The sequence below is a fragment of the Colobus angolensis genome, unplaced genomic scaffold, assembly GCF_000951035.1.
Source record: "Colobus angolensis palliatus isolate OR3802 unplaced genomic scaffold, Cang.pa_1.0 Scaffold63, whole genome shotgun sequence".
In the NCBI taxonomy this organism is placed as follows: domain Eukaryota; kingdom Metazoa; phylum Chordata; class Mammalia; order Primates; family Cercopithecidae; genus Colobus; species Colobus angolensis.
Genome location: NW_012119932.1, coordinates 9,672,341 through 9,694,488, shown reverse-complemented (window position 1 = coordinate 9,694,488; position 22,148 = coordinate 9,672,341). Strand labels below are relative to the sequence as shown.

Genomic DNA, 22,148 nt, shown 5'->3' with positions numbered 1-22,148 from the left:
AAAAAAAAAAAAAAAAAATTGATACATACATACATACATATTGCTGTAGTGCTATGGTCAATATGCTTCTTCAACTAGGTCTAGATCTTATGCTAAAGTTCTGTTTCCTCTGTCTAAATGTAGAAAGAAGAGGACAGGAGGTCACATAGGTTTTTCCTGGATGAATAAATGGATTTAACTTGCACAAACAAACCAAATTGTAAATTCTTCTCTAGTTTATGTAAAATGATTGTGCCCAAAAAACAATGTTTTATCTTGCTCAACACTTTAATTTGTGGCTTGTCCAATAATTAAGCAAAAGAAATACCAGGCCCAGCAAACAAAAACGGCCTGTCTCTGTTTCAAATATTCCCTGTGTTACAATCATTACCCACACTTAAATCACAATTAAAGATATCTGGAGGAGAGCAAGCAGAATAAATGAAGGGAAAACCCTAACCTCCAAAACAAGGATCATTCAACACTTAAACTTTATTATCACTGACTACCTGGGTCATCTGGGCAAATCCCTTCACTTTCCTGGGTTGAGTTCTTTCCTGTATTAATTATTCTAGATAATAAATCTGTATATTATTAGTACATCCTATTAGCCTTACTTATTTGCCTGCACCCTTAGTTATTAGAGCTTAGTTTTTATTGCATTTCTAACTAGATCTCAGGTGATCTGGCTGCTGGTGGTGTCCCAACAATCTTTTGAAGACCATCACTCTGCAGAATATAAAAATGTTGATGAATGTCATCTAAGGGCGATTGAGTAGTAAAAGTTACCTCAATGTAATTCTGAGAACTGTCACTCTGGCATTGCAGCTCCACATGGGTGAAGTTGATTTGTATTTGTTCTCCTTGGGGCTGCTTTATCATATAGATGCATTGCCTGGTGTGAGTGAAAGGCCCAGACAACTCAGGCAGGAAGAGTTCACCTTCTGGGTCCGTGTAGTTCCCACCACAACGCAGATCCGCTAAGAGCAGGGAAGACACAAACAGGTCATGCCAATGGCATTGCTCTGGCTCGCAGGCATTGGATCCAGTTTCTAAAAATTTACACTCACACACACACACACACACAAGCACATACCCGCTTTATTCACCCTCCATAGGCTTGTGCCTCTAATTTTAAGATTTTCAATTTGATGTGTTTGTGGGACATTCTTGCAGTGGCTTAAAGAAATAGATGCAGAGATGTGTCATCTAGCTTCCAATCTACTATTCTCTTCATAAATTGCTTTTTAAATACATTAATGCTCTGCTTCATTCCAATAAGATTTGAGATGGTTATAAAAAATGTAACAAAATGAACTACATAACTGTATACATGAAGCAGATTAAAGAAAAAATGAATACACAATAGCAAGATGTAGCCAGGGGGAGTTGATTTGCAAAGAAAACAATTGAAAGGGGAACAGGAGGTTGGCACCAGATTCTGCAGAAGGAAAAGGAAATGAAGAAAGGGAACAAGTAAAGATGTTCATTGTTACTCTTCCTGAGACTGAAACTTAAAAGGTATTTTTTCTGTGAATGCTTATTAAGGGCACAATAATAGATGTCATAAACAAAATCCTTCACTTCCCTAAAAAAACCCAAATCATAGAGTATTTCCTATGTTTTGTTGTTTGTTTGTTTTAAGGTATCAAAGCAAGTGAGTTCCTAACAGCTAATAGTATTTGGCTGGAAGTAAAGCTCTAGAGTCTGGGACACTGTGATGCTGGAAGCCAGTCCCAGCCCCTGCGCAGCTGGACTTGATTCGAGGATAAAATCCAGAGAGACCGCACTGCTCACATGCACAAACCTCTCTCACAACTAAACATCAAACACCACGAGGGACTGGCGCCCTGAATTATTTAAGTTTGGGTGCCTCATACATCTTTATAATGATGTGGATCTCATAATTTAGGGATCAAAGGATATTGCAGTATTAATAATAGAGCATTGGGAAGATAAAGAAAAAATCTGAAGCTGTGAGAGAAATATGTATAAAGAAATGTTCTTGGTTTAAGACAGTCGGTCATCCTCTGAATCACATTAAAATATAAAACAGATGTAAGCATAGCATTGGCCTTCAAGTCCCCCTTAAGCTCCCAACTGGTAGGTTACTTACAAGGTGATGTTAAGTAGGTGATATGGAAGCCTTGGTCACTAATCTGGGAGTCTGAATGGAAGTGAATTCTGGCAAAGGGGCCAGTAGTCTGGAGCGGTGGGACAGAGAAAGTGGTGCAGAACCTCCCAAGAACGGGGTCCTGATACAAAGGACCATCTCGAATCTAAAACAAAAGGATGAATCATTAAGCTCAAAGTGGTCAGATTTTTAACAAACTAGGTCATTTTGGATATTAACTTTAGAAAATCTGTCATTTAAAAGTGATCGCTCAAGGAAGTTTACCCATCACATCCAAATCTAACTCATGGCTGAGGTTCAGCAAAGGGTGTCTCCTTCTCCCATCACCCCAATGCCTTCTCTCTGTCTGAATCTTTTTTTTTTTTTTTTTTTTGAGATGGAGTCTTGCTCTGTCACTAGGCTGGAGTGCAGTGGCGCGATCTCAGCTGACTGCAACCACCACCTCCCAGGTTCAAGCAATTCTCCTGCCTCAGCCTCCCAAGTAGCTGGGACTACAGGCACCTACCCCCACGCCCATCTAATTGCTGTATTTTTAGTAGAGACGAGGTTCCACTATGTTGGCCAGGATGGTCTCAATCTCTTGACCTCGTGATCTGCCCATCTTGGCCTCCCAAAGTGCTGGGACTACAGGCATGAGCCACCGCTCCTGGCCTGTGACTGGATTTCAATTCCAAGGCTGGACATATAGTTTGAATTCTTCTCATGATGCTACTAATCAAATATCTTTCCCCTTTGATTGTTTTTCATTATAAATTCTTAGTGATCTAGAAGAAAATGAATATAAGCAAAGAAAACAGAAGAAGGAACACCACTGATGCCAACTGATTCATAACTTGGTTCAGGTTTCAGAAGGATCAGAGGTAGAGAGGAAGTGCCGTCAGATTAGACACAATATAAAGACAGGTTAGTGAATTTAAAAATGCAACTTTGACAGTAAGTACTACAATGATAATGATGTGACCTTAGAAATCCATTTTTAATTGTTGGTTTTTAATCTATTATGTAATCATGTCAATCTCTCTATAATTCTGTTGTAATTGCAAATTCTATACTATATAGACCATCGAGGAGTCAATGAACTAAAGAATATTTTAATATGGTCAATTTTGTCTATTCAAATTACTTTTCTTTTCTTTTTTTTTAGACAGAGTCTCGCTCTGTCGCCCAGGCTGGAGTGCCGTGGTGTGGTCGCGGCTCACTGCAAGCTCCGTCTCCTGGGTTCACGCCATTCTCCAGCTTCAGCCTCCCAAGTAGCTGGGACTACAGGCACCTGCCACCGCGCCCAGCTAATTTTTTGTACTTTTAGTAGAGATGGGGTTTCACCATGTTAGCCAGGAAGGTCTCAATCTCCTGACCTGGTGATCTGCCCGCCTCCGCCTCCCAAAGTGCTGGGATTACAGGTGTGAGCCACCGCGCCCGGCCGGCCTCAAATTACTTTTTTTTACTGAGATCAAAGTTATATGGCAGCATTACTTTATTCTAATATTTAAGTGGTTCTTTGAAATACTGTAGCTTAAAGAGAAATGAGAGACATTTCAATACTGTCAGAGTGGTTGACACTTTCTATCATATGGTCTCCAGAAATGAATGTGTAGGAATTTTTTAAAGCCTCTAATTTTAACTTGATGGGATTTATTGAAAATTAATTTCAAGATAACTCACTTTTCTGTCAACATGTAAATGACCATTTTGCAGAAATTTTCCAGAGAGACAGATCTTCCAGTCATTCCCAAAGGTTACAAATCCATTATTGCTGAATTACTAATGACTTTTACTTGCGGAGCCCCTTTTTGACAGCCACATCCTTCTATCCTTTATGAATAATTCCATTGAACTCCATTCTTCTCTACTGGAGTTGGAAATGCATATTGTCTTTTTAGCATTACTGCAAGTGGCTGGGATTTATGGTGATAAAAAATACAGGACAACCTAGGAACTCAATCTTCTCCATTATGTTGTCAGTCTACAAATGAAGAGCAACCCTTTTTGATGCACCTACGTACAAATGGCATTTGAATGTAGGAGCCTTTTCTCCTTCTCCATATTTTAATCTTTTACTAATGAGTAGGCAGAATGAGCTTCGGCTGGTAACTCTCCTCTCAGTAATAATGATTAATTTATTCCAGGAACCTAAACCAGTTCAACACAATCACTATTATTTTCCTTTTTCTTTCTTTTTTTTTTAAGACAGAGCCTCATGCTGTCACCCAGGCTGGAGTGCAGTGGCATGATCTCAGCTCACCGCAACCTCCGCCTCCGAGGTCTAAACGATTCTCCTGCCTGAGACTCACGAGTAGCTGGGGTTACAGGCACCTGCCACCTGGCCCAGGTAGTTTTTGTATTTTTAACAGAGATGGGTTTTCACTGCATTGGCCAGGCTGTCTCCAACTCCCAACCTCAAGTGATCCACCCACCTCGGTCTCCCAAAGTACTGGGATTTCAGGCTTGAGTCACTGTGCCTGGCCTCTTCATGGAATACTACAGTTACATTGTAAAAGACTTTGCCAGTTTGCCACAGACAACTGAAGGTTTGAATCTGCATTGAAGGAGATGGCTATTACTGAGTGTTTATTTCATGAATTCTGCATTCTCATGGCAGGGGTGTGGGCTTCCAGGTAACACTATATAGCAGGGCAAGGTAATCTGTTTCCCAGATTCAAATGGAACCCAGAAGAAGAAGCAACAAACCGGCACAATTAAAAATAGAGACTTTGCAAGACTTAGATATTGACTAACTATTGAGAAATACACCTAACTATTGCCAATATTTTGGAGTCATCCATGGGCATGGCTAGACCATAGTGCCCTGAGTCCTAATCATATTGCGATATGTTCTATCTAAATATAATTATTTACCTCAAGGTAATCTTTGTTGCAGTCATCATGGTGCTCAAGGCTCAAGGTCCCAAAAGTGAATGTTACCAGGAGGTCAGGACTAGTTACAACAATCCAGACACAATCTCTTCCTGGGGGGTAGTTTCCAGGATACCCCGGAGACTTAATAGAACCATAAGGACCAGTCAGTATACCTCCACACTCTAAAATAAGAAGGAAAAATAATGTTACATTTGTATAGATGTTATAATTCATGGAGAATGATCAGAGTCCTTGGTGTAAGAAGCCAAACTTTGTTTAAATAACTATGAGTGGTTTTACACACCCTCATAAATTAAACAAGACTTATATTTTCCAGTTTCATAAAGTTATAAGTCTAGAAGTATCAATTGATAAATAAATGAATCACCCATGTGTCAAGCTATGTGCTTGTGAGCCATCACATGCTGACACAATTTAAACAGGGCTGGACCATCTGAGGGATGAATACCAGGATTGTAGAGTCATCTTTTTCACTTTGAGGATATTAATTTCTGTATGTGAAATTGTAAAGAATTCCAGAACTTCTGCCAACCACTATGTGTTTCAACAAACCAGATCACTTTGCATATTAAAATGGTTAAGCACTACATAATTTTCATTTGAGAAGGTTTCTTAATACTATCATACAGTTAAAACATTCATTTTATAAACGAAAAAATTCAAATGTCTGTAGTGACTGAGCCACTGTTCCAAGAATGGAGCAAGTGAGGGACTGAGCCAGGCTTTCTGATGCTGACCCCACTACCATCCTCATTATACCACACCAGCCCCCTAACATTGCTGACCAGTGACTGGAAGAACCTGTTCTTTGTTAATACCCACATTTATTTAACAAAGAATTTATAGTGACTTAGATTTCTATGAGAAATGCTACTGTAAATTAAATGATAGAAACACTAAATAATAAAAAACTATCATGTACTAATACAGACATTAGAAATAAGTGCAATAAGGTGACATTTTAGATAAGCAAGATATGAAATTTACATAGCTATACAGGTTGTTCAAATAAAAATTTTGCTGTCAAAGTAAAAAATGAAAAAAATTAGTTCCATGAGTCTCATTGCTCCTACTGAGAAAACATCTCAGTTCCTCAGAAGAAGATGCATTTCCCAATGTAATACTTTAAAAATTACCAGTTTTAAATGCATAAAATACCATAAGGAAAGTAAAAGATTAATGACAAGAAAAGAATGCAATATACAACAAAGAGTTATTATCCTAAAATATACAGAACTTCTAAAAAGAATAGAGATACGAACAGAGTGTACTGAAAAAAGTTCAGGTGTCTCTTAAACATATGAAAGGATGTTCAACATCACTCATCACAGAGAAGGTGCAAATAAAACCTTCATTGAGATGCCATTTCTTACAGCTCAGAATGTTAAAAATCCAGAGTTTTGAAAACAAATTATTGGAGAGGCTGTGGGGACACAGGCATTCTCACACATTGCTAGAGAATGCAAGATGGTACAATCACTGCATAAGAGAATATAGCAATAGCTAGCAAAAACGTATGCATTTCATTTTTTTGTTTTTTTACCAAACAATACTACCTTTGGAAAGATATCCCAAAGGTACATTGGCAAAAATACAATATGACAAGTGAATAAGGTATTTTGTTGCAGTAACATCTGGAATTCCAAAAGACTGGAAACAAGGCTGGGCGTGGTGTCTCGTGCTTGTAGTCCCAGCACTTTGGGAGGCCGAGGCAGGAATATCATTTGAGCCCAGTTTAAGAACAGCCTGGGCAACATGGGGAGACCCCATCACTACAAAAAATAAAAAAAAATTAAAATTAGCTGGGTATGGTGGTGTGTGTCTGTAGTCCCAGCTACTGGAGAGACTGAGGCAGGAGGATCACTTGAGCCTGGGAGGCTGAGGCTGCTGTGAGCCATGATCACACCCTGTCTCAAAAATAAAAAATAAAAGACTAAAAAGAAGATGACCAAAAGACTGGAAACAAGCCAAATGTCCGTCAATAGAGTACTGACTGAACAGAAAATGAGACATCACATAACAGCATACTATGCTCTGATTATGGAGTAATCTCCAGGATATATGATGTGAAAAAAAGCAAACTATAGACCAGTGTGTATATTATGCTCCCTTTTATCTAAGACAGAGGAAAATACAATTATGTGTGATCATTTGCTTATTTTTAAATAGAAGGATAAATCAAAAACTAATAAAAACTGTTCTCTAAGGGGGAAGAAAAAACAGAGTGGAAGGGACAGGAAAAAAAGCTAGACTTCTCTTAATCTACCAGCCCATTGATATGGCTTTGGAACTATAAATATATTTCACATAATTATAAAGCAAAATTCGAAGGAAATGAAAAAACTCTTTAAAATCACAAGCGAAGTGAAACTGATGAAATAATTGCATTGAGCTGACAATCATAGAGAGTGGAAATATTTCAGGGGACCTTAAACACTGTAATTTGACTATACTGCTCAAGCAAAACATATTTTAAATACACAAAAAAGAGCAAAGAAATCTTAAATGGTTTCCAGTTATCATACTACTAGTAATAATATTAGCATTGCTATTTTGAAAATGTATACAGTAGGACTAAGTATATAAATAACATGTTCATGTCATTGGGAACCAAGATTTTCACTGTGTGAGAGGAGAGGTACAAATGTAAAATAAAAGAAATACATATATGCAACTCTGTAATCTCAATATCCCAATATAGTGTAAGATCACTGTGAATATACAGTGTATTTTTTCTTTAAAAACAACAAAACAGTGTTTTCTAATTCTGTCCACCAAAAGGTCTAGGGACAACGACACACCCAGTAACAATAGCCATCCGTAGCACCCAGACTGTGAGATCTAAATACCATTTCCCATGGAAAGAGTCGCAGCTCTTTAGGGAAATCAGGGTTTTCAGTCCTGAGAGTAAATAATGTGCAGGAAGAGCCTAGAACATCTTTTTAGACCAGAAAGCAAAGAAGCTTTCAAAGGTAACTGGAGTTTGGTTAAAGAAGTTCAGAAACTAACTGGAAAACTTTCCAGAGTTTTGAAAACAAATTATTAACAAACATAACAAACAAAATATGGAAAAATGGAGCATTTTTAAATGCCTAGAATTGATTAAAGCACATCAAATATGATACAATATATAAATGTACAGATATCAAAAACAAAACAAAATAAAATGGAGTAAGTGACCATTTTGAAGAATGCTAAGGAACCAAGTTATTAATTTGAATACTTTTAAAAGAAAGAAAAAGAGAGAAAATCAAGCATTTATCCTACCTTTCCTACATGATCTCTGTATGAGGGCAACCAAATAGCTGATATGAGTAAGTTCGATTCTATTAAAGAACTTCAAATCATAAATAAAAAATAAGAAACAATAAAATCAAACTATTATCATGTTGTATATCATGTTGTAGGTAGCAAAGAATAACTCATCTAAATAATGAACCTAAAGAATGCTAAAAGCGTTAGAGGAAGTGCAAAAGAGGCTTTTAATAGGAAGTTCAACCTGAGGAGATCAGAACACTTTGACCAATGATAACGTCATAATAGACAAGCAGATTTCATATATCTCCTGAAAAGATTATTTTTTACCAAATAAACCCCCTGGATTTAACCAAACTTTTTGGTATAAGTATCAGTTTACAAACAACATGACAAATGGCATGTAGAATACAAACAGCAAAATCCAAGATGTGGGATGATCTACAGAACAAACAACCCATTTCTTTCACAAATAAATTTGAACAATGGGCTGCTCTGCCTATGGAGTAGCCATTCTTTATTCCTTTACTTTCTTAATAAACCTGCTTTCACTTTACTCTACGGACTCGCCCCAAATTCTTTCTTGTGTAAGGTCTAAGAACCCTCTCTTGGGGTCTAGATCAGGACTCCTTTCTGGTAACATCTTGCTGGCGAACTCCACAGGGACAATACTGAGGAAATCCCCAACCCACAGGAAACAGACGGCAGCACCAATTGGCCGACCGCGGATATCACCTTTTATCGGAGTTACGAATGGGCCTCACCATACTGACGCTTTCTAAATAAGTTCCTCTCTACCCTGAATACAAGAGACCCTAATAGTTAGGCAGGAATACCATCACCCCTACTCATCCAGAAGGAGTTACAGCAAATGGACCGTCGTCCCTCTACAACCTTTAGGATTAAAGGTGCCCTTGTAAAAGGCAGTGGAGAAATAAACCACAGGCGTTCAAACCAGAGCAACTCCATCTTGAACAGGGGCTGGATAAAATAAGGCTGAGACCTACTAGACTGCATTTCCAGGAGTTTAAGGCATTCATAGTCACAGGATGAGATAGGAGGTCGGCACAAGATACAGGTCGCACAGACCTTGCTGATAAAGCAGGATGCAGTAAAAGTCAGCCAAAAACCACCAAAACCAAGATGGTGAGGAAAACAACCTCTGGTCATCCTCACTGCTCACTGTATGCTAATTATAGCACATTAGCATGCTAAAAGACACTCCTACCAGTGCCATGACAGTTTACAAATGTCACAGCAACAGCAGGAAGTTACCCTCTATGGTCTAAAAAGGAGAGGAATCCTCAGTTCCAGGAATTGCCCACCTGTTACCCAGAAAACTCATGAATAATTCACCCTTTGTTCAGCAAATAATCACAAACTAACTGTAAGTATACTCAGTCAAGCAGTCCGTGCCACTGCTCTGCTTATGGAGCAGCCATTCTTTTATTTCCGTACTTTCTTAATAAACTTGCTCTCACTTAAGAAAAAATGAACAACGATTAATGTTTGATAACAGTGAGGAATTACTGTTTTAGTTTTTATCATTTTCGGGCATTGAGAACAAACAGCAAAGGACTGTAATCTCTGAAAAGAGAAGCATATGAAGTATGTCCCATACACACTCAAGAATTTAAAGAAGTGAAGCCCAAGGAGATGGCAATACCCTTGCTACGGTAAACAAACAGCTCATGATTTAGGGCTACCAAAGCATCTGGGGTTTTGGAGCTGCATACTATAAGGAAAGCAGCTGCATGGAAATGACACCCCAAAAATGTACAGGTATTTCCTTAGGTCCTTAGCTCACTCCCAAGCTGCAAATGCACAGAGAAGACGGCAGGTCTAACAGAGAACAGTTTTGTGGGGAGGGAAGATGCTAAGAATTGAAGAGAGACTGCATAATAAATACTGAAGGGGTGTGTTACCTCATTCAGCCAGAAAGGAGATACTTTTGTGAAAACCCTGAGAACTGAATTAAAACGCCAGAAAAGTATGCTACAGAAGTAAGATTCATGTTCTAGGAAATATGGCAATCCACCAGGATTCACAAAAAATGTGAAGTAGGTCGCCTGTAAATTCAAGACTTGATTGAATGAAAGTGATCTGCTAGGAACATAAGTGCCTACTAGAACAAAACCCAACCCTTCTGAGAGGAAGATAATATAATCCAGAATCCCTGCAACATACCACGTACAATGTCCTGCTCACAATAAAAACTGACTAGGCCTGTGAGGAAGTAGTAAAAAATAAAAATAAAAATAACCAATAATAAAAAAAACAGGCAATCTGAGCAAAGCCAGAAACATTCCAGATACCAAGGCTACCAAACAATGACTCCAAAATAACTATGATAAAACTTAGAGGAAAAGGTTGACAAAATAGATAAAGAACATTTCAACAGATAATTAAAATCTATATTTAAAGAATCAAATGGATATTCTAGAAATGAAAAATATAGCATCTGAAATCAAGAACTCTTTACATGGTGAGTGGGTTTTAATGGTGGATTGGATATAGCAGAAAACAGAATTACTGTACTTACAGACTTTCCAAAACAAAATAACCAGATAGAATCAGAGCAAAAAAGAAGGCAAGGATATAAAATCATAAGAGCTATTAGAAACAGTCAAAACCTTTAGCATATGTGTAATTTTAGTCTCAGAAGGAGAAGAAAGAGAAAAAAAGTGGCAATGCAATATTTGAAAAAATATTGGCTGAAGATTTTCAGAATTGTATAAAAGAAAGCAACCTATAAATTCAAAAGTCTCAGTGACTCTCAAGCAGGACAAACACAGAGAAAACCAGATCTAGATATGCCATAATCAAGTTGTGGAAAATTAAGTATAAACACACAAAAAAGCAGTGAGGGTGGAGGAAAAGACACATTATCTTCAGGAGAACAGCAAGAATTACTGCTGAGGTTCCTCTCCCCCCCAAAATTATGGAAGTCACAAGACACTGATGTGGCATTCTTAGAGAGCTAATAGGAAACGGTCAACCTAAAATTCTATGTGTAATAATATCCTTCAAAAATTAGGTGAAAAATGCATTCTTAAACAAAAGCTGAGTGAATCTGACTTCAGCAGACATGCTCTGTGAGAAATATTAAAGAATGTTCGGCCGGGCGCGGTGGCTCAAGCCTGTAATCCCAGCACTTTGGGAGGCCGAGACGGGCAGATCACGAGGTCAAGAGATCGAGACCATCCTGGCTAACACGGTGAAACCCCATCTCTACTAAAAATACAAAAACTAGCCGGGCGAGGTGGCGGGCGCCTATAGTCCCAGCTACTCCGGAGGCTGAGGCAGGAGAATGGCGTAAACCCGGGAGGCGGAGCTTGCAGTGAGCTGAGATCCGGCCACTGCACTCCAGTCCCGGCGACAGAGCGAGACTCCGTCTCAAAAAAAAAAAAAAAAAAAAGAATGTTCTTCCGGCTGAAGAAAAATGATCCCATTAGAATGTAAAATTGTCTGTTTGCAAATGACATGATCTTTCATACATAGAAAACCCTAAAGACTTCACCAAAATACTTTTAGAACTAATAGATGAACTAATTCAGTAAAGTTACAGGATATAAAATCAACATATAAAATTAGTTGCATTTCTATACATTAACAACTAACTGTACAAAAAGGAAATTAAGAAGAAAATACCATTTACAATAGTGACAAAAAGTTAAATACTTAGGAATGAATTTAAACCAAGAAAGTGAAATATCTGCATTTTGAAAACTATACCACATTAATGAAAAAAAGAAAATATTTGGTGTTCACAAATTGAAAGAATATTGTTAAAATGTCCATACTATGCAAAGCAGTCTACAGATTCAATACCATCTCTAACAGAATTTCAATGGTATTTTTCACAAAATAGAAAAAAATCATATAATTCATATGAAACTACAAAAGACTCCAAATAGCTAAAGCAATCTTGAGCAAAAAGAACAAACCTGGAGGCATCCTGATTTTAAAATATATTTAAAATAAAAATACACTACCTGATTTAAAAATACATTACAAAACTGTAGTAATCAAAACAGTATGGTATTGGCATTAAAGACAGATATCTAGACCTATAGAACGGAATAGAGAGCCCAGAAATAAATCCATACATTATGCTGAATTGATATTTGACAAACATGGCAAGAACACACAACATGTAAAGGATAGTCTATAATTGGTGCTGAAAAAACTGGATATCCATTTGCAGAAAAATGAAACTGAACCCTTATCCCACAACACATACAAAGTCAACCCAAAATTAAAGACTTAAACATAAGGCCTGAAACTGAAGAACTAATCCAGGGAAACATACAGGAAAAGCCCTATGACATTAGTCTGAGTAGTGATTTTTTTGGATATGACCACAAAAGCACAACCAAAATATATAAAAAACTCAACTCAATATCAACAAAACAAATTAACCCAATCTTAAAAATGGGCAAAGGATCCGAATAGACATTTCTCAGTAGAAAACATACAAATGGCCAACAAATACATGAGAAAATGCTCAACATACTAATCATCAGGGAAATGCAAATCAAAACCACAATAAGATGCCACCTCATACTTGTTAGAATGGCCATTATCGAGAAGGTAAAAGATAACAAGTATCGATGAGATGTGGAGAAAAGGGAACCCTGATTGAAAGTATATTGGTACAGCCATATTTAAAACAATGTGGAGGTTCCTCAAAAAATTAAAAACAGAGCTACCATATGATTCAGCAATCTCACTTCTGGTTATAGATCCACAGAAAATTAAATAAATATCTGGAAGAGCTATCTGCACTTCCATGTTCATTGCAGCATTATTCACAATACATTCACAATAACCAAGATATGGAATAAATCTAAGTGCTCATCAACAGGTAAATGGATAAAGAAAATGTGTAATATATAAATACACACAAATACAGACACAGACATAAATGGGATATTATTTATCCTTAAAAAGAAAAGGAAATTCTGTCATTTGTGACAAAGTGGATGAAACAGGGAGACATGCTAAGTGAAATAAGCCAGACATAGAAGGACAAATACTGCATGCTCTTGCTTATATGTGAAATCTAAAAAAAGTTAAACTCATAGAAGCAGAAAGTACAATGGTGGTAGCCAGGAGCTAAGAAGTAGGGGCAATAGGGAAATGTTGGTCAAAGGGTAAAACATTTATGCTCTCTTGAATGAATAGGTTCTAACGTACAGCATGGTGACTATCATTAACAATATTGTACTATATACTTGAAAACTACTGAGAGTAGATCTGAAACATTTTCACCATATTGACTAAAATGGTAACTATGTATGATACATATGTTAGTTTGATTGTGGTAATCATTTCACAAGGTATACATATATCAAAATATCAAAACATTACATTGTACATCTTAAATATGTATAACTTTTATTTGTCAATTAGGCTCCAGTAAAGCTGGAAAAGCATAAATGCTTGAAATATTGGGAAAAGAAGATAAAAATAATGTAAGAAAATACATAAAGCAAAAAGTTTCAGAACAAAAAGTTGGCAAATCTATAATCATAGTTTGAGATTTTACTATAACTTTCTCACTAAGTGATAAAGCAAATTTTTTTAAATCAGTAAAGAAATTTAATATTTGAAAAACACTGTTAACCAACTTGACTAAGTTAATATAGGTAGAAGACTACATCTAACCATCACAGAATATACATTCTTTCCTGTCCATACAATAAATGCACCAAAATAGACTTTAGTCTATAAAGTAAATCTCAACAAATTTCAAAATATTGAAATAATATACTGCATGATTAGTGATCACATCAGTAAATAAATAGTATAATTTTAATAAAACCTATGGTCACAGAGAATTCAAAATAAAAATGAGAAAATATTTTCAGCTGAATGCTAATGAAAACATACATATTAAAACCTGTGGGATGCAAATAAAAGTTCTCCAGGGAAAATGCATTAGCTTCAGTGCATACATTAGAAATTTTAAAAAGTTCAAACTCATTTCTCAATGCTTCCAAGTCAAGAAGCGAGGAAAAAATTTAAAAGTAACAGTAAGTTAAGTGCAAAATAACACAAGGGAAGCAAATGATAAAACCATGAGGAAAATCAATGAAATAAAAATCAACAGAAAACATTAACAGAGCTAACAGTTGGAATTTTGAAAAGATTAGGAAAAGTAACAAACCCTTAGTAAGACTTATCAAGGTAAAAAAGATAACATAAATTATCAATCTCAGGAATGAAAACAGAGGACATCACTACAGACCCTACAAACACTAAAACATAGTACGAAAACATTCTGAAAGTATAGATGAGTTTCTTGAGAAAACAATTACCAAAACTGAAAAAAGAAGAAATGTAAAATCTGAATAGATCTATCTTAAATATATTGAATCATAATTTAAAGCCTTCTCACAAGGAAGCCTGCAGGCTCAATTAACTTTATGGTAAATTATTTCAAACATTTAAGGAAGAAATATTGTCAATCTTACACAAATTCTTCCAGAGAATATAAAAAGAGAGGACACTTTTCTATTAATTTTAAAAGACTGACATTACCTGTAACTTGACAAAATTACAAAAGAATATCTCCTAAATATAGATATAAACATTCTAAAAATATATATTAGCAAATAAAATCTAGCAATGTATAAAAAGCATAACTTGCCATGAACAAATGGAAAATATTTGATGAATGCAAAGTTGATTTGCCATTCAAAATCAATCAATTTAACTCACTACATTTACGGAATACAGGACAAAAAACATGATCACCTCAATAGAGTCAGAAAATGTATTTTATATGTTTCAACATTCATTCGTGATTTTTTAAAATTCTTGGCAACTAGGAACAAAAGGTGTGTTTTTTTTAATTGTTTATAAATTCTGACACCTCTCCCATTTAGAAGTGGGCCTATGTCCCCTCCCCTTGAATTTGGGTCACATTGTGACTACTTTAACCCATTGAGTATGGCAGAAATAACACAATGACTTCCAAACACAGGCTGAAAACATCCCATGCAGCATCTGTCTGGTTCTGTTGTAATGCTTGCTCTGAGAGAAGCCAATTGCCACGAAAAATGTTTCACTATTCTAAGACCAACTTTTTAGAGTAGCCACATGTAGACACTCAGGTCCATAGCCTAGCTGAATTCTCATTGAAAGCCAGCATCAATTGGTAGCCATTGGAGTAGGCCATCTTGGATATTCAGCCCAGTCCAGCCTTTAGACAGCTGCAGTCCCAGCTGACACTTGCTTATAACTGCTGAATAGATTTTAAGTAGCAACTGTCATGTTGGGTTCTTTCCATATTCCGGGTCCACAAAATCAGAAAAAAAGTCAAATGATTAATGTTCTACAACACTGAATTTGTGGGAAATTTGTTACACAGCAATAGTAGTTGACACAGGAAAGAACACCCTTCATCTGATAAGTTATCTACAAAAACTTACGGCTAACATCATATTCAACAATGAAATATTGAGCATTTCCCCGTGCCACTGGAGAAAAGGCAAGTATTTCCTTTTGACAGCTTTTATTCTGTGTGGTATTCAAGGTCCTAACCAGGGCAATAAGTCAAGGAAAAGACATAATAGTTACAAAGACTGGAAAGGAAGAGGAAAAATATCCTTCATTCACAGATGATGTAATTGTGTATGTTAAAAAATCCAAAAGAATCTACAAAAAATAATTAGAATTGATGAATGAATTTAACAATGCCTATGGAATCAAAATCAAATATTTAAAAAATACATAGTTTTACATAACAAGTGAAAAATTAAACTTTAGAAAATTAATATTTCACTAGGCCGGGCACGGTGGCTCATGCCTGTAATCTCAGCACTTTGAGATAGGTGGATCACGAGGTCAGGAGATCAAGACCATCCTGGCTAACACAGTGAAATCCTGTCTCTACTAAAAAATGCAAAAAATTATCCGGGCATGGCAGCGGGCGCCTGTAGTCCCAGCTACTCGGGAGGCTGACGCAGGAGAATGGCATGAACCCGGGAGGCGGAGCTTGCAGTGAGCTGAGATCATGCCACTGCACTCCAGCCTGGGCAACAGAGCCAAAAAAAAAAAAAAAAGAAAGAAAGAAAATTAATATTTCACTAAGCATAATACATCAAATATCTATAAATAAATCTAACAAAAGATATGGAATACTTACACACTGAAAGTTATAAAACATTGCCAGGATAAATTAAAAGAGAACTGAATTTAAAAATAGTTTATTTTCATGCATTGGCAGGCTCAATATTTTTAAGAGGTCATTTCTTTGAAAGTTAATTATAGATTCAATGTAATTCCCATAAAATTCTTTGGGAAAACTGAGAAGTTGATTCAAAAACTTATATGGAAATGCACAATATCCAAAATCTTTGAAAAGAGCAAAGTTGAAATTACACTCTCAGATTTCAAGCTTCAGAAGTTAAGCCTAGGCAGCATCAGGATAGATAAAAACACCAATTAAAAAGATGAGAAAATGCTGAAATTGATCCACAGATGTATTGATGAATGAATTGTGGGCTTGGTATACTGATCTCTTTACTTTTTATTTGTTTAAAACTTTCATAGTAAAAACGTGAAAGAAAATAGAATAATTAAAACAAAATAATAACAAAAAGAAAAATGATTGAGTGGTCATTAAGATGAAGGAATACTACGTGAAGGGGTAGACAATGTCCTCAATATTTCTGCAGTAAACTACTAGTAGAGCTTATAAAAAGGCTGTTCAGTAATTTGATAAGGGACCAACTAAGACTCATGTTTTTTAATCCCTTCTATTTCATGCTAATTTTGTTGTCTTTAGACACAAAATATATTCTAATTCATTCTAGATTGATTTGATTTTAAAGTAATTATGGTTGGACACAGCAGCTCATGCCCGCAATCCCAGCACTTTGGGAGGCTGAATTAGATGGATCGCTTGAGACCAGGAGTTTGAGACCAGCCTGCACGACATAGAGAAACCCCGTCTCTACAAAAAACACACAAAACATTAGCCTGGTGTGGTGATGCACACCTGTAGTCAGGAGGCTGAGGTGGGAGGATCAGTTGAGCAGAGGAGGTCGAGGTTGCAGTGAGCCGTGATTAGGTGACTGCACTTCAGCCTGGGCAACAGAGTGAGACCTTGTCTCAAAATAAATAAATGAATAAAATAAAATAATTATAAAATATTATATATCTTCAGATCCCAAAACATCTCATGTATCCAAAAGTCTAACACTGATTAAGAAAACTGAATAACCTCAAAATTTTGCTTCTTTTTTTCTCCAGGTTCATACGTACCTGGTTGCTGTGTTTCCCATCTTACTGTAAAGCCTCCCTCATTTCTTAAATGTTCAGAATAGAGATGAAAATAGAGAGCATTGTCACTGCTGAGGAGTTCATGAGGGAGGCTGGAGCCACAAAATCTTCCAAGTTGAAAAGCGGCAGAGGAATCTCCATCATAAACCTGAAGAAACTCGTGTGGACAATTTTCCATGGATTCTAATCGGAAAAAAGTGAAAGTGATACGCAGGACCTAAAAATACAAAGGCCACATATATTATCTTTTACTTCCTTGTGAATTTTAAAGTATTTCTTCCACTTCCTAGGCAGCATTCATACTGAGGCACTTTCAAGAGCTAGATCTATCATTTCCTAGTTACCCACCAGTACAGATGTCAATCTACATATTAAATGACTTGTGCTAAATATCATTAAAAACAAACTTCAACTAATATCGAAATATATCAAAAAATCTTAATGTTATTAACATAGATTTACCCTGATTTCATTACATTTGTCAAGTCCACCAAACCAAGGTATTTCAAATGTATAACTGACATTGTTTTTAAAACAGTAAAATAAATTGGAGATTTGAAAATCTACCTGAATTAAGTTTAACTGGCTAATATTACCATTCACAATAATGTACACCCTGATTCCCTGAATAACCTGTGGCCTGTAATAAACACACAGATGTTCATCACTGCCTGCCAGGGATGTTGATTCCAGAGGGGCTAAGATTCTGATGCCAGCCCACACCAACACGCTCAGGTGTAGGCGGAGTAGGCGGGACGTAGACATGCAAGGTCTGGAAGGCTTCAGGGACTGGATAGAATTAAAAGATGAGTAATACCAAGAGCAGAGAATGAGAAGGTAATAGGAAAAATATTGAGCATACAAGTAGAAGAGAATAAACACAAAAATGTGTCCGAATGGATTAGAATACAGACTTCAAATACAGTAATATAACTTATAATGTACTGACAACCTCATTTGAGATAAACAATCAAAAGAAGGCTGTCGGATTTAATTTTCATCCAAACCTAAAATCACAACAATATTCAGTTAATGAAAAAGAATATCAGGAATTTTTGAAATTCTGTGCTAGGATATTTTAAGATCAGTTACCTATTACTATGTGACTTTCTCTCTTAAAACAGTTTAAACAAAACTCAAATGTATGTTAATTGAACTATCCCGATTTGTATATATTTTCTACCATATTATGTCCATTATGAGTGAGAAGATAAAAAATCACAATAATCAAGAAAAAAACAAGATGAATTTTCTTACAAATTGGTAATAAAACTATTACAAGTTTCTCACCTAAGAATATTTTTTTCAAAAGAATGTTTTCAATGCCAGGAAATAGAATTCATGAAAACTAAATGGAAGGAAGGAAATTCACATAGCATACCCACTGGGAAATTTATTTTGGAGTTTATTTTAGTGTGAGGTTACCAGGTCCCAAATAGTCCTCCCTCCTCAAGGGAAAAAAATGTTTTTTGACCCTTGTACAATGCCCTCTGTAATAGTTTGCTGGAAAAAGTTAATAGGATTTCAGGGGAAAATTTTATCTATTCAGACATACCACTTTATTTTTATGAGTCCAGGAGGTGGTTGAGAAACAATATTTAGAACTGCCTGGGTAATTAATGTTGGGTATAAAGACACTAAAAACCTTGGACTTGGGTCTTAATTTGAAAAGCGTTCATGCAGCGGCTCAGAGTGACAGGCTTTGGAGGTGACTGGCCTGTGTCTGAGTCAATGCATGCCACTTTCGAACCACATGCACCCGGACACACTTCTCAGTGGCACTAGGCTCTGTTTCCTCGTGTGCAAAATGAAGATAATAATTTCTATCTTTCAGGGTTATGAGAGTTAAAAATGGAATGCTGTAATGAAGCACTTAGCATAGAACATGGCAGAGTGAAGACATTTGATAAGAAAACTATCTTAATATCAGTGGACATTTTTGCATAATATTCAACATAATACTGAGTGACCATCTTCTAAAATACTGTCTCAGTAACATGATTTTACAAATTAACTAGTGGCTTGCAGTCAGTCAACCAGCGTAGAGAATCATTCATACTGGAGAAAGCACGGACTTTGGAACCAGATAAACTTGACTTTGAAATTCAACTATTCCAATTACAAGCTAAGAAGTGTTAACAAAAAATGTTTAGCTTCACCTACTTTCCATTATTTCATCTATAAAAGGAGGATTTATTTATTTATTTATTTATTTTTGAGACTGAGTCTTGCTCTGTTGCCCAGGCTGGAGTGCAGTGGCGCAATCTTGGCTCACTGAAACCTCTGCCTCCTGAGGTCAAACGATTCTCCTGCCTCAGCCTCCCAAGTAGCTGAGATTAAAGGCACCCATCACCACACTTGGCTAATTTTTGTCATTTTAGTAGCACCAGAGTTTCACCATGTTGACCAGGCTGGTCTTGAATTCCTGACCTCAGGCGATCCACCCACCTCAGCCTTGTAAAGTGCTAGGATTACAGGCATGAACCACCAGGTCCGGCCTTGTTACCATTTTTTTTTTTTTTTTTGAGATGGAGTCTCACTCTGTTGTCCAGGCTGGAGTACAGTGGCACAATCTCTGCACACTACAAACTCCACCCCCTGGATTCAAGCAATTCTCCTGCCTCAGCCTCCCAAGTAGCTGGGATCACAGGAATGTGCCACTACACTCAGCTAATTTTTTTTTTTTTTTGTATTTTTAGTAGAGACAGGGTTTCATCATATTGACCAGGCTGGTCTGAAACTCCTGACCTTAGGCGATCCACCCGCCTCAGCCTCTCAAAGTGCTGGGATTACAGGCGAGAGCCACCATGCCCGACCCCTGTTACTTATTTCAAAGAATTAATGTACAGTTATAGAAAGGTAGGTATATGTCTAGCCAAAATCCTGGCACTCTGTACTTAGTAAGCACTCAATATATGATAGTTGAATTATCATTGTATGTATTTTATGTAATATATACACATACTCCATATTTATATATACAAATATAATATGAATTTGAACAGGAGTTACTACATTTACCTTTCCTGTTTCAGTTTTGATAACCCAGAAGCAGTTAACATCATGAACATAACCAACATCCGGGATCCTGTAGCTGAAGCTTCCATTTATTCCTGACAAGGACTCTCCACAAACTGCAAAGGAAAACATGAACTGTGCTTTTCAGAGTTTCCTAAAAGGAAGAGGTTGGGCAACTGTAACCCTGCTGCTGATACATTTAGAGAAAATATGAGTAATGAAGGTTGGAGACAAAAGCCCTGCCATTCCCTCTCCTCTGTCCCCTTTTTCTGCAAACTTCCACAGAAATCCCACCTCTTGTTCAAAGCCCAGCTGATGCCTCATCACCTGCTCCATTAACTGCCCTGTCTTATGTTCCCACTGATTCCCATTCCCTATATCCCTGTGACACCCAATTTCACCCCACACAACATAGCTCATATCTTTAATTTTTGTATCTGTTCTGCCACTGGGGTTGGTCTTGTCTCCTCAACCACAAGGTGAGCAGTTCATAAGTGGAGACAGTATTTTATGCTTTCATATTTCTCCATAGGGTCTACTATTGTCCTAAACATATAACAACCTCTCAATAAATGTGTTGATTCCAAATCAGGAGTCTTAAATGAGGGGCAGAAGAGTCAAAAGTGACTTTATGGAGGAAGTTGATGGGGGAAGTGCTCCTGAGGGACATACATATCTGGATGAGAAACAGGGAAGACATGTGAGGAGGTTTGTCGGGAGAAACATCCCAAATAAATGAACACAGTGGAAAATACTCATGGTAGCACAGGGGTCTGGTGACGAAAGAAAACTTGCTTGAGTGAAGGTATTTCTAGGGAACCAGCAAAAAATAAGGTTAGATGGATCGAGTGAGACTTGGTTATAGAAGATCATCGAAAAATAATCCCAGTCTCTATTTAACAGGCAATGGGAAGCCACTGTGTATCATGGAAAGGGAGAGTGAGATTAAGTGCAGTATTCTAGGGAAATTAAGTGGCTGCTCCTCACAAAACTTCCCCTTAGAAAACCATAAAAGACAATACCTTAGCATGTTTTATATTCAAAAAGGGCATAGTGCAAATGGCAAATACTAATTTAATTATTCTCTGGAAGAAAAGTGTCTGGCTTACAGTGAGATTCATAAATATTTACCTTGTGAATTGTATACCATTTCTACAAGGAAAGATTTAGTTCTCAATATCTGAGCAACTGGACAAAAAAGTGGGTTCAGCAGAGGAATCTGCTGAGGGACTCACTAAAGGATGCTGCTGCTATGCTGTGAGCATCTGTGGCATAAGAAATGCTGACTGTACCTTGCTGGGGAACCTGACAGAGAGGTCCAGTCCAGAGACGTGTGCATTCACAACTGAAAGAATTAACGCCATCAACACAAGTTCCTCCATTCACACAGGGGTTACTCAAACACTCATTGATGTTTTCTGTACAGTTGACACCTGTCCAACCTGAGTCACACTTACAAAAATAACCAGAGACTGTGTCCTAAGGAAAAAAAAACACGCAATACCATAAAACAAATGGATAGGCAATAAACTTGAATCAATCCAAATAATAGGAATGTGGTGCCATGGAGAGAGAGAGAGAGAGAGAGAGA

At 36.9% G+C, this 22,148-nt stretch overlaps 1 protein-coding gene across 1 annotated transcript in view; it reads right to left on the bottom strand.

The window, feature by feature from the left end:
- Positions 1–22,148, bottom strand: part of CUBN (cubilin (intrinsic factor-cobalamin receptor)) — a 315,183-nt gene that overhangs the window by 266,709 nt on the left and 26,326 nt on the right. Inside the window, 6 exon segments of the mRNA XM_011963893.1 lie at positions 769–959; positions 2,096–2,258; positions 4,970–5,151; positions 17,522–17,756; positions 20,561–20,673; positions 21,850–22,036. Of these exon segments, the coding sequence (XP_011819283.1) occupies positions 769–959; positions 2,096–2,258; positions 4,970–5,151; positions 17,522–17,756; positions 20,561–20,673; positions 21,850–22,036 (1,071 nt within the window).